The sequence below is a fragment of the Ceratotherium simum genome, chromosome 20 (assembly GCF_057802395.1).
Source record: "Ceratotherium simum simum isolate JZ-2026a chromosome 20, ASM5780239v1, whole genome shotgun sequence".
Classification (NCBI taxonomy): Eukaryota; Metazoa; Chordata; class Mammalia; order Perissodactyla; family Rhinocerotidae; genus Ceratotherium; species Ceratotherium simum.
Genome location: NC_141919.1, coordinates 55,900,790 through 55,913,471, shown reverse-complemented (window position 1 = coordinate 55,913,471; position 12,682 = coordinate 55,900,790). Strand labels below are relative to the sequence as shown.

At 48.1% G+C, this 12,682-nt stretch overlaps 1 protein-coding gene across 3 annotated transcripts in view; it reads right to left on the bottom strand.

Moving 5' to 3' along the window:
- BICD2 (BICD cargo adaptor 2) overlaps positions 1-12,682 on the bottom strand; it is a 56,197-nt gene that overhangs the window by 21,124 nt on the left and 22,391 nt on the right. For 2 of the 3 annotated variants that reach the window (XM_004442731.3, XM_004442732.3), the window contains exon 2: positions 488-700. The exons of the other annotated variant lie outside the window; for it this stretch is intronic. In XM_004442731.3, coding sequence (XP_004442788.2) covers positions 488-700 — 213 coding nt within the window. The remainder of the gene's footprint in view (positions 1-487; positions 701-12,682) is intronic. 3 annotated transcript variants of the gene reach the window in all.

Below are 12,682 nucleotides of genomic sequence, written 5' to 3'. Positions count from 1 at the left end.
CAAGGCCCCTTGCCCTTCCTGATGAGAACCCAGGACCTCCGAGGACCAGGGTCCCAAGGCCACGGCCAGGACTGCACTCGTGGACTTCCGGCTACGCCTGCTGACCCTGTGGCTGTCCCACCCCGTCTTGGGGACGGCAGTCCACCCTTCCACCTCCCTCGGAGGGCACCGATCACCTGCCCTCCCCTCTCCGTCTGGCCAAGCCTCGCACAGCCAGGCCCCAGTCAGGGGCTGAGCTGGCCCCAGCGCCATTCCTGGTGGCCCCTTCTGGCTCTGAGGTCAGGAGCTAGCAGGCAGACACTGCAGTCCTGTTTTCCAGACGAGCAGCAGGCTGCCCCTGGGACCCAGCGCGAGCTGGGCCCCCGCCACCTGGGCCCTCCACACCACGTGAGGCTGTGCTGGGCAGGTGGACGACGGGTGGTGAGGCCCCGCCCCACTCTCAGCCGCACACACCCCCGCCCAGCCCCCGCCCAGGCCCGCTGCGTGCCTCCTTCAGCTCCTGCGCCACCGAGGCCAGGCGCTCGCTCTCCGACTGTGTGTTGGTGAGCACGTTGCGCAGCTGCTTCAGCTCTGTCTGCAGCTCCAGCACCTTGCGCACGTAGTACTGCTCCTTAGAGGCCGACTCCTGGATCAGACTCTCCTCCCGGCTCTCGCCGTCCGCGGCCACCTTCTTGTGGTTGGTGTGTGCCTGTCCGAAGGCCTGGCAGAGACGAGATGCTCGTGAGAGAGAGCCTGGCACCAGCCCCGTGGCCGTCGCGGGAGGAGCTGGACGGGGCTCAGGAGGGGTAGAGGGGACTACAGATGGGGTGGGGAGGGTCTGGGGGCCTGGGCGGGACTAAGCAGGGCCTGGTGGGCCAAGGACCGGCCGGGAGACTGGGTGAGGCAAGGGTGGAACCCCTTTGGCGGGACGCAGGGACAGGAGGCCCGGCCCACATCTCTGCAGCACAGCCCCTCTGGGGAACCAGCCCCTGTCCTGAGGCCCGGGCAGGGAAGCCCCCAGGACCAACGTGGGTCTGAGGCCCACTCCAGATGGGGAAACCGAGGCTCAGGGAGGCGCCCTCCCACTGCCTGACCCTGATACTTCTGTTCACTCATTCAGGCCCAGCCCAAGTGAGGGGACAGGAGCATGAACTGGGACATTCAGAACTGGCTGACGGGCCATGACACGCCCAAGTCAGGGGACCCCACCCGCCTGCCCAGGGCCTGAAAGTGCCAGACAGAGAGGAGAGGACGCCGCCATCCCCAGACCCAGCAAGGGCTTTGGAGCTCGGGGAGGAGCCCCATGGGTGACAGCAACCAGAAATGGTGCCGGCTTGCCCCAGTCCACCCCCCAGGTCCCAGCTGGGGCCTCCCATCGGGTCGTGTCCCCCAAGGGGAGGGCCCAGGCCCCCAGAAGGCGTCTTTGCTTCTCCTTCCCTCCCACCCCACACCTATCCCAGTAGCCAGGATGGGACCCCCACAGGCCTGTCCTCTGTGTCCTCTCCAGTGGCCCCCTTCCCACCGGCTGCCAAGCAGACCTCTGGGGGAGACTCTGTCTCTTTACAGGGCTCCTGGCTCAGGGAAGGCAAATAAAATCGAGAGAGGGCACTGAAGAGCAAGGAAATGGATGCCTTCATTTCTTGAGAGAAATAAGAACTTTTACTATTTAATACGAAGACTACGAATTCAGTCCAAGAAAACAGCGGGGAAACATGCAAAGCTACGTACAAGGATGTTACTGAGCAGGACTGCTTCCAATATAAAAAATCAAAACGTAGAAAGCCACTTGTTTATCTGCCAGTGACGACCTGGCTAAATGAAGGAGGGTATGGTCAGGGTAAATGCTCCCCCAGGGCGCGTCCTGCCCATCTGTCTGCGCAGCCGACACAGCCTGTCTGTGCAGACACCGGGTTCTCCTCAAACCGCCAGCTCAGCTCTGTGGTTTCTGCCCTCCTTCTCCACACTGGTCCAAGGGAAAGACCAAAGCACAAATCCACGTCTATGCAGGACCTGCCCCATCCCAGGTGGCAGCCCCAACCCCTGGCTGCACACAAGCCCCGGGCATGCCAGAACCTGCCGGAAGCACAGGCAGGGCCCGACCCACAGGTCAAGTGCACTGCAAAGCATCGGCCAGCTCATGGGTCTCTCTCCAAACCTCCAGACAAGCCAAACCTGGCCGACAGAGCAGAACGCGCTTGTGAACCTCAAACCGGAGCACCAACACCTCATGAGGCATCACGTCACCATCGGAGGCTGTCCCAAGGCGGGACGGCTACATGTCACACCACTCCCCCCACCCCCCACGTCCCGGCCTGCTGGCCTCACCTGAATCTTCACCTCTGTCCAGCTCCCAGCCTGGCCACGAGCTCCAAGCAGTTTTTCAAAGACAATGGAGGTGGGGACTTGCATCTCCCACCAAGACGAGACAGTCATAGGGACTGGATCTATCGGCTGTGGGGAAAACTAACAATAACTGGGAAGTTTACGTGGCTAAGCAACGGTGTTCAAGTTATTGGACACCAGGTAATATAAGGCAGGGCACAGGGGGCTCCACGACGGCCCCCACTCCCGCAGAAGGAACTCTGGCTATGGTGCAGAGGCGGAGGCGGCCCAGAAGGCCTGAGCGGGGGGGATGGTGCTGGAAGACGGTGGACAAGGTGGCGAAGGAGGCAGACCTGCGGGCAGAGGGGCCCCGAGTCTTCGCAGGGGATGGACGGTCAGTGCAGCCTGCAGGGAAGCCATGGGAGCTGGGGAAGGAGCACCCAGAGAGACAGAGGGAACAGTCCGTCACCTGCACAGGCAGAATGCAGTGCTTGTTCCACCAGCTAGAGGGGAGCACTTGTGGGGCCTGGCCACCACAGAGCCGGGCAAGTGCTCTCTGGTCCTGACCAACGAAGCTAAAGGGCAAAACCTGAAAGGATCAAACTGTATCCCAGAGTAAAGCGGAGGACACACACAGGAGTAACAGCACCCTCTCCCAACACGGCGGAATCAGAGGCTGGCACCCAATCAGAGAGGACCTGGCCCCCAAAGGGGCAGGGAAGCCGGTCCACGAGGACGAGGGGAGCTCAGACTGACCGAGTCACAGCCACGAGACAGGGCAGGACTGAGTTCCACAGGCTCAGGAGGCAGGCCGAGCAGCCACTGGAAGACACAGAACACAGAGTCACAGCGTGTGAGATGAAAAGGCACTGGAAGGGACTAACAGCAGAGGACACAGGCAGAAGAAAAGGTAAGTAACTTGAAAAAACAGCAGTTAAGTCTACCCAAAGTGAAACACTCAGAGAAGAGAAGGCTGCAAAACCAAACAGAGTGAGTGAGCTGGGGGACAACTTCAAGGAGTCCAACACACGGGTAACGAGTGTCCCGGAGGAGAGAAAGAAGTGAGCACATAAAAAACACCTGAAGGGGGCCGGCCTGGTGGCGCAAGCGGTTAGGTGCGTGTGTTACGCTGCGGCAGCCTGGGGTTCGCTGGTTTGGATCCCGGGCGCGCACCAACGCACCGCTTGGCAGGCCATGCTGTGGCGGCGTCCCATATAAAGTGGAGGAAGATGGGCACGGATGTTAGCTCAGGGCCAAGCTTCCTCAGGAAAAAAAAAAAAAGAGGAGGATTGGCATCAGATGTTAGCTCAGGGCTGATCCTCCTCACAAAAAAACAAAACAAAACAAAAACACACTTGAAGAAATAATGGCTGAAAATTTTCCAGATTTGGTGGAAACTATCAATCCACAAACACAAGCAGCTTGTCAACTCCCAAACACAAGAAATATGAAGAAAACCACACCAAGGTACATCACAAAATTGTTTAAAACCAGTGATGGAGAGAAAAGACTAAAATCAGCCAGAGGAAAAGGGAGACAGCACTTATGGAGCAGCAAACACCAGGACGACAGCAGGCTCCTCTGACAAGCCCGGAGACACTGGAGCAACATCTTGAAAAAACAAAACAAAAAACCCATTAACCACAGCCCTATGCCCAGTGAAAACTGTTCACAAATGGAAGTGGAGTAAAGACATTGGACATACAAAAGCTGAGCGAGTTTATCACCAGTAGACCTACATCACCAAGTGTTAAATAAAATCCTTCAGGCAGAAGAAAAATGACGCCAGATGTAAATCTAGATTTACAAGAAGCGAAAAGCACCAGAAATGGTAACCATGTGGGTAAATGGCTTGTTTTTCTTATTAAGTCCCTTTAAAAGATAATTAACTGGAGATTCAATGCAACCCTCATCAAAATTCCAATGGCTTTTTTTCTGCAGAAATGGAAATTCCTAAGGAATTGCAAGGGACCCAGAATAGCTAAAATAATAGGGAAAAAGAACAAGCAGGAAGACTCAAATTATCGATTTCAAAACTTAGTATGAGGCTACAGTGATCAAAATAGTGTGGTACTGGCATAAGGATAGACAATATAGACCAATGGAACAGAAGACTCCAGAAGGAAACTCTTGCATATGTGCTCAGCCGATTTTTGACAAGGGTACAAAGATAATTCAGTGACGAAAGAACAGGTTTTCAACAAATGGTGCTGGGACAGATGGAATCCACAGGAAAAGAATGAAGTTGGATCCTGACCTGACATCATGCACAAAAATTAACTCAAAACAGATCAGAGACCTAAACATAAGAAGTAAAACTACAACTCTCAGAAGAACACAAAGGGATAAATCTTCACCACCTTGTTGGCAATGGGAACATGTCACCAAAAGCACAAGCAACAAAATAAAAAAATAAACTGGACTTCATCAAAATTAAAACATTTGTGCATCAAAGGACACTATCAAGCGAAAAGACAACCCATACAGCAGGAGAAAATATTTTCAAATCTTATAGCTGAGAAGGGTCTAGTATCCAGAACATATAAAGAACTCCTATAAATCAACAATAAAAAGACAAACAACCCAATTAAAAAATGGACGAAGGACTTGAACAGACATTTCTCCAAAGAATATAAACAAAATGGCCAACAAGCACGTGAAAAGGTGCTCCAACATCAGTAGACATCAGGGAAATGCAAGACAAAACCACAATGAGACAGCACCCCACACCCACTAGGATGGCTGTAAGCAAAAGAAAGGGAAAATAACAAGTCTGGCAAAGATATGGAAAAACTGGAAACCTCACACATTGCTGGTGGAAATGTAAAATGGTGCAGCTGCTGTGGACTGCAGCCTGGCAGATCCTCAAAAAGTTAACATACAATTACCAAACGGTCCTGCAATTCCACTGCTAGGTACAGGCCCAAGAGAGATGAAAATATACATCCGCACAAAAAGTTGTACACAAATGTTCATAATAGCAAAAACGTGGAAACAATCCAAATATCCACCAATGAACAGATAAATAAAATGTGGTCTAGCCATACAATGAAGTACTACTTCATAATCAACAGAAATGAATTACTGATACATGGATTACTTATACAATATACATGAACCTTGAAAATATTCTGCTATGTGAAAAAAGCCAGGCACAAAGGACCACATATTGTATGATTTCTTTACATGAAATGTCCAAAACAGGCAAATGAATAGAAACAGAAAGCAGGTCAATAGTTGCCCTTGGCTGGGGGTGGCATAGGGAGGCTGCAGGGGGTGACAGTCAAGGAGTACAGGGTATCTTTTTGGGCTGATGAAAATGTTCTAAAATTGGTGTGGTAATAGATGCACAATTTCGTGAATATGCTAAAAGCCAATGAATTGCACACTTTACTTTTTCATTTTTTTGGTGAGAAAGATTAGCCCTGAGCTAACATCAGATGCCAATCCTCCTCTTGTTCCTGAGGAAGATTGGCCCTGGGCTAACATCCGTGCCCATCTTCCTCTACTTTATATGGGATGCCGCCACAGCATGGCTTGACAAACGGTGTGTCGGTGTGCGCCCGGGATCTGAACCTGCGAACCCTGGGCCGCCGCAGTGGAGCGCATGCACTTTAACCACCATGCCACAGGGCCGCCCCCTGAATTGCACATTTTAAATGAGTAAATCGTATGGGATGTGAATTATATAAACAAATAAAGCTGCTAAAATAAAGCTGTTTTTAAAAGTTAAAGGATGGAAAAAGATAAACCATGCTAACACTCGTCAAAAGAAAGCTGAAATGGCTCTATTAATATCAGTGGATATTCACAGCAAAGAATATTACCAGAGATAGGGGGTCGTTCCATCAGAACGAGGAAGGTTAATTCACAAAGAGAACATAACAATTCTACATGTTTATATACCTAATAACAGAGATTCAAAATACATGACACAAAAGCTGACAGAACTGTGAGAAGAAATAGACAAATCCAAAATTACAGTTGGGAGAGTTCAACACTCTCTCTCAAGAATTCACAAAACAGGGGACAGAACGTGAGGAAGGACACGGAGGACAGCACTGCCTGGACCGAGCTGGCATGGACAGAAGCCCTGCCTAGTGGCAGCAGCAGCACACACACTCTCGTCAGGGGCGCACGGAACATCTACCCAGACAGACCGTACTCCGGCCATTAAATGCAGCTCAAACTTAAAAGGACTCAGGCCACTCAAAGTATGTGCTCTGACCACAAGGAATTAAATGAGAAATCAACACAGAAAAGATCTCTGGAAAATCCCCAAATATCTGGCAACTAAACAACACACTTCTAAGTAACGCATGGGTGAAAGAAGAGATTGAAAGTGAAACCAGAGAGTACGTTTAACTGAATGGAAATGAAATGAACATGCGAATTTGTGAGGTGCCGCTAAAGCAAGGGCTCAGGAGGATATTTACAGCACTGGCTGTTAGGAGAAAGGAACACTCTGCTCTGTAACCTCAGCTCCCACCCTTAGACCAGACCAGGCACCGTCCCCAGAGCTCAGGGCGCAGCTCACAGCCCTGCTGGCTGAGCCCCTTCAACAGAGGAGACCAAGCCTCGCAAGGCCAGGAGCCTGGGCCCCCGCACACAGCTCGCGATGGCCCGTGTGCACCCCAGGTGGCAGAGAACTCCTCCAGGCCTTTGCCCAAACAGTCCCTAGGCCTCCTCCAGGCCGAGGGATGAAGGCCTTCAAGTCCTGCCTCATGGGCGCCATGCTCCTCCCCTCCAAGTCCCAGACAGTTCGAGTCCCCTTGTACGAACACAGACCCCATAAACCCCACTGGAACACAGTTTTAAACCTTCCGTATAGGCTGTGCATTCCTTAGGGGAGGGGCTGTTTCCTGTTTACGGCTGGTCTTTGAGCCCAGATGGTGTCTGACGAGAGTACAGCCAGCCCCAGTCACAAGAGTCTCCCCGTTCAGCCGGGTACTTGTGTATTCACTCACTCGGGTGCTCAACAAACACTGGACATCATCGATGGTAGACTAGGACACAGGCAGTCACACCCCGCCTACACCCTCATGAACCCTCCTCCTCTTGGGGGAGTGTAACTGGTACAACCCTTAGGAAAACAGTAGGTACCAAGGCTAAGCACACACCTATCCTGTGACCCAGCATTCCCACTCCGGCTGGAGAGGAATGCTCCACACGTGTGCATGAGGAGACATGTTTACAGGAGCACTGTTCACAAATGCCCCAAACCAGGGAGCTCCCATGTGTCTGTCAGCAAGAGAAGGAAAATTGTGATACACACAGCCACAGGGTGAAATACTACACAGAAATGAAAATGAGTCAACTACTGTTGTACAGACAACAGACGAATCTCACTTGACACTGAGTGAAACAAGCCTGACACAGAAGAGTATACACTGTGATTCCAATTATATGCACACTTCCAAGAATCAGCAAAACTACCCACGGGGTGGAAGTCAGCGCAATGCAGACCCCTGGGTGGGGGAGGCCCTTGCGGGGGCTCTGGGGCTAGAGATGTTCTGAATCTTGATCTGGGGGCTCGTCATGTGGATGTGTTCAGCCTGTGCAAGTTCACACTCATGATTTGTGCTCTATATGTTTTTCCTCAATAAAAAGTAAAAACTAAAACAAAAAAACTAGAACAAGGGCAAATGAAACCCAAAGGAAAAAAAGGAAATAATAATGATCACAATAGAAATCAAAGAAACAGAAAAAATGTAGAGAAATATCAATTAAATCAAAACCAACTTCTCTGAAAAGATCAATCAAATTGATAAACGGCTAGACAGACTAACTGGGGTGAAGAGAAAACATAGATTACAACCTGAGGAAAGAAAAGTGACAGCACTACACACATTAACAGGAACACTAAGGGAATACCACCAACAGCTTTACACCAAGAAATGGGACAACTCAGGTGAAATGGGCAGCTCCCTGGAAGACAAACTACCAGAACCCTCTTGGGAAGAAACAGGTGACCTGGAGAGTCCTGTATCTCACAGCAATTGAATCTGTCGTTAATACCCCACAGAGAACATTCTGGGCCCAGGTGGCGTTTCACTGGTGAATTCTATCAAACATTTAAGGAAGAAGTAAATCCAACTGTACACAAACTCTTCCAGAAAACTGAAAAGGAGGGAATACTTTCCAACTAATTTTATGAGGCCAGCATTACCCTGTAACCAAAACCAAAGACAGTACAAAAAAAGAAAACTACAGACCAATATCCCCATGAACATGAATGCAAACAATTCTTCACAAAATTGTGTCAAATAGAACCCGCCATTACATAAAAAGGATAAGAAATCATGATACAGTGGGGCTGATTCAAACAACATAGGGTTGATTAACATTAGGGAAAAAATCAGTGTAATTCAGTATATTAACAGGCCAAAAAGAAAATCATGATCATCTCAAAAGACGCAGGAGGGCTGGCCCAGTGGCATAGCCGTTAAGTTTGTGCGTTCTGCTTTGGCGGCCCAGGGTTCGCCAGTTCGGATCCTGGGTGCAGACCTACTCACCGCTCATCAAGCCATGCTGAGGTGGCATCCCACACAGAAGAGCTACAACTCTACAACTATGACACACAACTGTGTTAGGGCTTTGGGGAGAAAAAAAAAAGAGGAAGATTGGCAACAGACGTTAGCGCAGGGCTACTCTTCCTCAAACCAAAAAAAAAAGAGATGCAGGAAAATGATCTGACAAAACTCAACATCCATTCCTATTTTATTTTTTATTTTTTGTTGAGGAAGACTGGCCCTGGGCTAACATCTGTTGCCAATCTTCCTCTTTTCGCTGAGGAAGATTGTCCCTGAGCTGACAACTGTGTCCATCTCCCTCTATTTTGTATATGGGACGCCCCCACAGCATGGCTTGATGAGCGGTGCATCGGTCCACACTTGGGATTTGAACCTGTGAACCCTGGGCTGCCAAAGTGGAGTGTGTGAACTTAACCACTATGCCACTAGGCCGGCCCCTCAACATCCACTCCTGACGAACACTCTCAGCAAACAGAGTGGAGCTTTCTCAGCCTGATAAAGGGCCTCTTCTAACACCTTACAGCTGACATTACTTAATGGTGAAAAGCTGAGTCTCCCCACTTCTGCTCCACACTCTAGCACAGTTCCCAGCCCACAGCACAAGGAAGCAAGAAACATCATAGGCACCCAGACTGGGAAGGAGGAAGTAGAACTGTGTTTATTCACAAATCACACCCCAGTCCACACAGAAAACCCAAAGGGAGCCACAAAGAAGCCACTAGAAATAATAAGTGAGTTTAGCTAGGCTCCAAGATACAAGATAAATATACAAAAATCAAACATTTCTATATACTAGGAAAGAACAATCAGAAAGGGAAAAAAGCTACTTACAATAGCATCAAAAATATTAAATGTTTATGCTTAAATCTGACAGAAGATGTAAAAGACTTAAAACACTAAAACCCACAAACTATTGTTGAGAAAAATTAAATAAATGTTTATGGGCCACAAGATTCAATATTGTTAAGATGTCAATTTTCCACAAATTGATCTTTCAATTCATTACGATGCCAATTAAAATCCCAGCATTTTTTGGTCGAGATGGACCAGCTGATTCTAAAATTCATATGGAAATTCAGAGGACCCAGAATAATCAAAATGACTTTGAAAATGAAAACCAAAGAAGGAAGACTAACACCACCTGATTTCAACACTTACAGTAAAGCTACAGTAAAGAAGACAGTACAGTATTGGCATAAAGATGGACAAACAGATCTACTGAACAGAACAGAGGATCCAGAAACAGACCCACACGGATGGCCAACTGATTTGAAAAAGGCAATGTGGTGGAAAAGGGATAATTTTTTAACAAATGGTGCTGGAATAAATGAATGTATGTAAAAAATGAAGTTCGATCCATACCTCCCAGCATATATGAAAATTAATTAAAAATGGATCATAGGCTTAAACATTAAAAGTATAACATTTCCAGGGGGAAATAAGAGAAAATGTTTGTGACCTTGCACATGACCCATAGAAGAAAAAACTGGTAATTTGGACCTCAAAACTAAGAAATTACGCTGCTTGGAAGACAAGTTAAGAGAAGGATGGAGCTCGAGGGCATTACGCTTGTGAAATAAGTCACACAGAGAAAGACAAATACCGTAGAATCTCTCTCTCTCTCTTTTTTTTTTTTGTGAGGAAGACCAGCCCTGAGCTAACATCTGCCAATCCTCCTCTTTTCGCTGAGGGAGACTGGCCCTGAGCTAACATCTGCCAATCCTCCTCTTTTTGCTGAGGAAGAGTGGCCCTGGGCTAACATCTGTGCCCATCTTCCTCTACTTTATACGGGATGCCGCCACAGCATGGCTTGACAAGCAGTGCGCCAGGGGATCCGAACCTGCAAACCCTGGGCCGCTGCAGCGGAGCACGCGCACCTAACTGCTTGCGCCACCGGGCGGGCCCCTAGAATCTCTATATGTGGAATCTAAAACAAAAAACAAAAACCACGCTCACAGATAACAGTCATACGTCGCTTAATGACAGAGACACAGTCTGAGAAATGCACTGTTAGGTGATTCTGCCAATGTGTGAACATCACAGAGCATACTCACACAGATCGAGATGGTGCAGCCTACTACACACCTCGGCTGTATGGCACCAGTCACACGGGAAACGTTGTTATGCAGCACATGACTATATAAGAAACTACACCCACATAAAATCCAGCTAAATGCTACTTATGAGACATATATAGAACAAAAATAAGGACACAGAAAGCTGAAAATAAACAGAAATAAAAAGATCTACCAAACAATACTAATCATAAGAAAGCTGGCATACTTACAGTAATAACATACAAAATAAGACTCCTAGACAAAAAGCATTACCAGGAATAAAGAGAGTCAAAAAATAATGGCAAAACGAGAATTCATTTAATGATAAAACTTAGGAAGCTTTTTTTTAAACCAGGAATCTTTTAATTGTGGTAAAATACACAACATATATTTTACCATCTTTAATCATTTTAAAGTGTACAGTTCAGTAATGCTAAGTACATTCACACTGTTGTGCAACTAATCTCCAGAATGCTTTTCACTCAAAAAAAAAAAAACAGTCAAGTCATAGACTGGGAGAAAATCTGTGCAAATTACACACTTAATAAAGGACTTGTATCCAGAATACAAGAACTCTCAAAACTCAATCAGAAAATCAATCCAGTAAAAAATGAGTGAAAGATGGAGCTGGCCCAGTGGTGTAGTGGTTAAGTTCGTGCACTCTGCTTTGGTGGCCTGGGGTTCGCGGGTTTGGATACGCACTGCTTGTCAAGCCATGCTGTGGCAGGCGTCCCACATATGAAGTAGAGGAAGACGGGCACAGATGTTAGCTCAGGGCTAATCTTCCTCACCAGAAAAAAAAAAAAAAGAGTGAAAGAAGTGAACAGATACTTCACCCAAGATACACGTACAGGAAAGAATCGCACAAACAGATGGCTCAGCGTTGGAAGCGACCAGGGAAATGCAAATGACATGAGACACCACTACATACCTACTAGGACGCTGAGGATGAAAATGCCTGACCCTACCAAGGTTGGTCCAAGTGTGGGGCGACTGGAACTCTCCGACACTGCTGGTGGGGAAGGTCAACTGGTACAACCACTTGGGGAAGGAATTCGGCAAATTCTTAAAACAGTAAGCACATATCTGACAGATGGCATAGCTGTCCACTCCTCAGTGTTTACCCAAGAGAAATGAAAGCATGTGCCCATACACAGACGCTACAGGAATGTATATATTTGTAACAGCCAAAACAAACAAGCTGAAAACCACCCAGTGACCAACAATAGGAAAATGGATTTTTTTAAAAAGTGTGGCACAGCCACAGTGGAATACTACTCAGCCATCAAAAGGGACCAGCTATCAATATCCACATTAACATGGATACATCTCAAAATTATGCTAAGTGGAAAGCCGGACAAAAAAATCAATATGCACTGTATGATTCCATTTACATAAAACTCTAGAAAATGCAAACAAACATGTACAGTGGTGGCTTGGGGACAGGGAGAGGAGACATTAGAAACGGGGATGAGGAGACGTGGGGTGATGAGAACTTCATTGCCTCGTCCTGTTGTTGATCTCAGGAGGATACACCCACGTGAAAACTAACCAAACCGAATCCTTTCAATGTAGACAATTATACCTCAATGAAGCTGTGTAAGACAACAACGCGGACGTTTTTGAAGCACCTATCCCCGTCCCTGTGCTCACTGCCCCAGCTCACCGGCCAGGAGGCTGGAGGTCAGAGAGGTGGAGACCATGCCCCTGGTCCCTCAGCCCAGCCGTAGGAATTTCTTCTGACCAAAGTGTCCTCGTCCCACCTCACGCCGTCCTGTGCAGCCTGGAGTC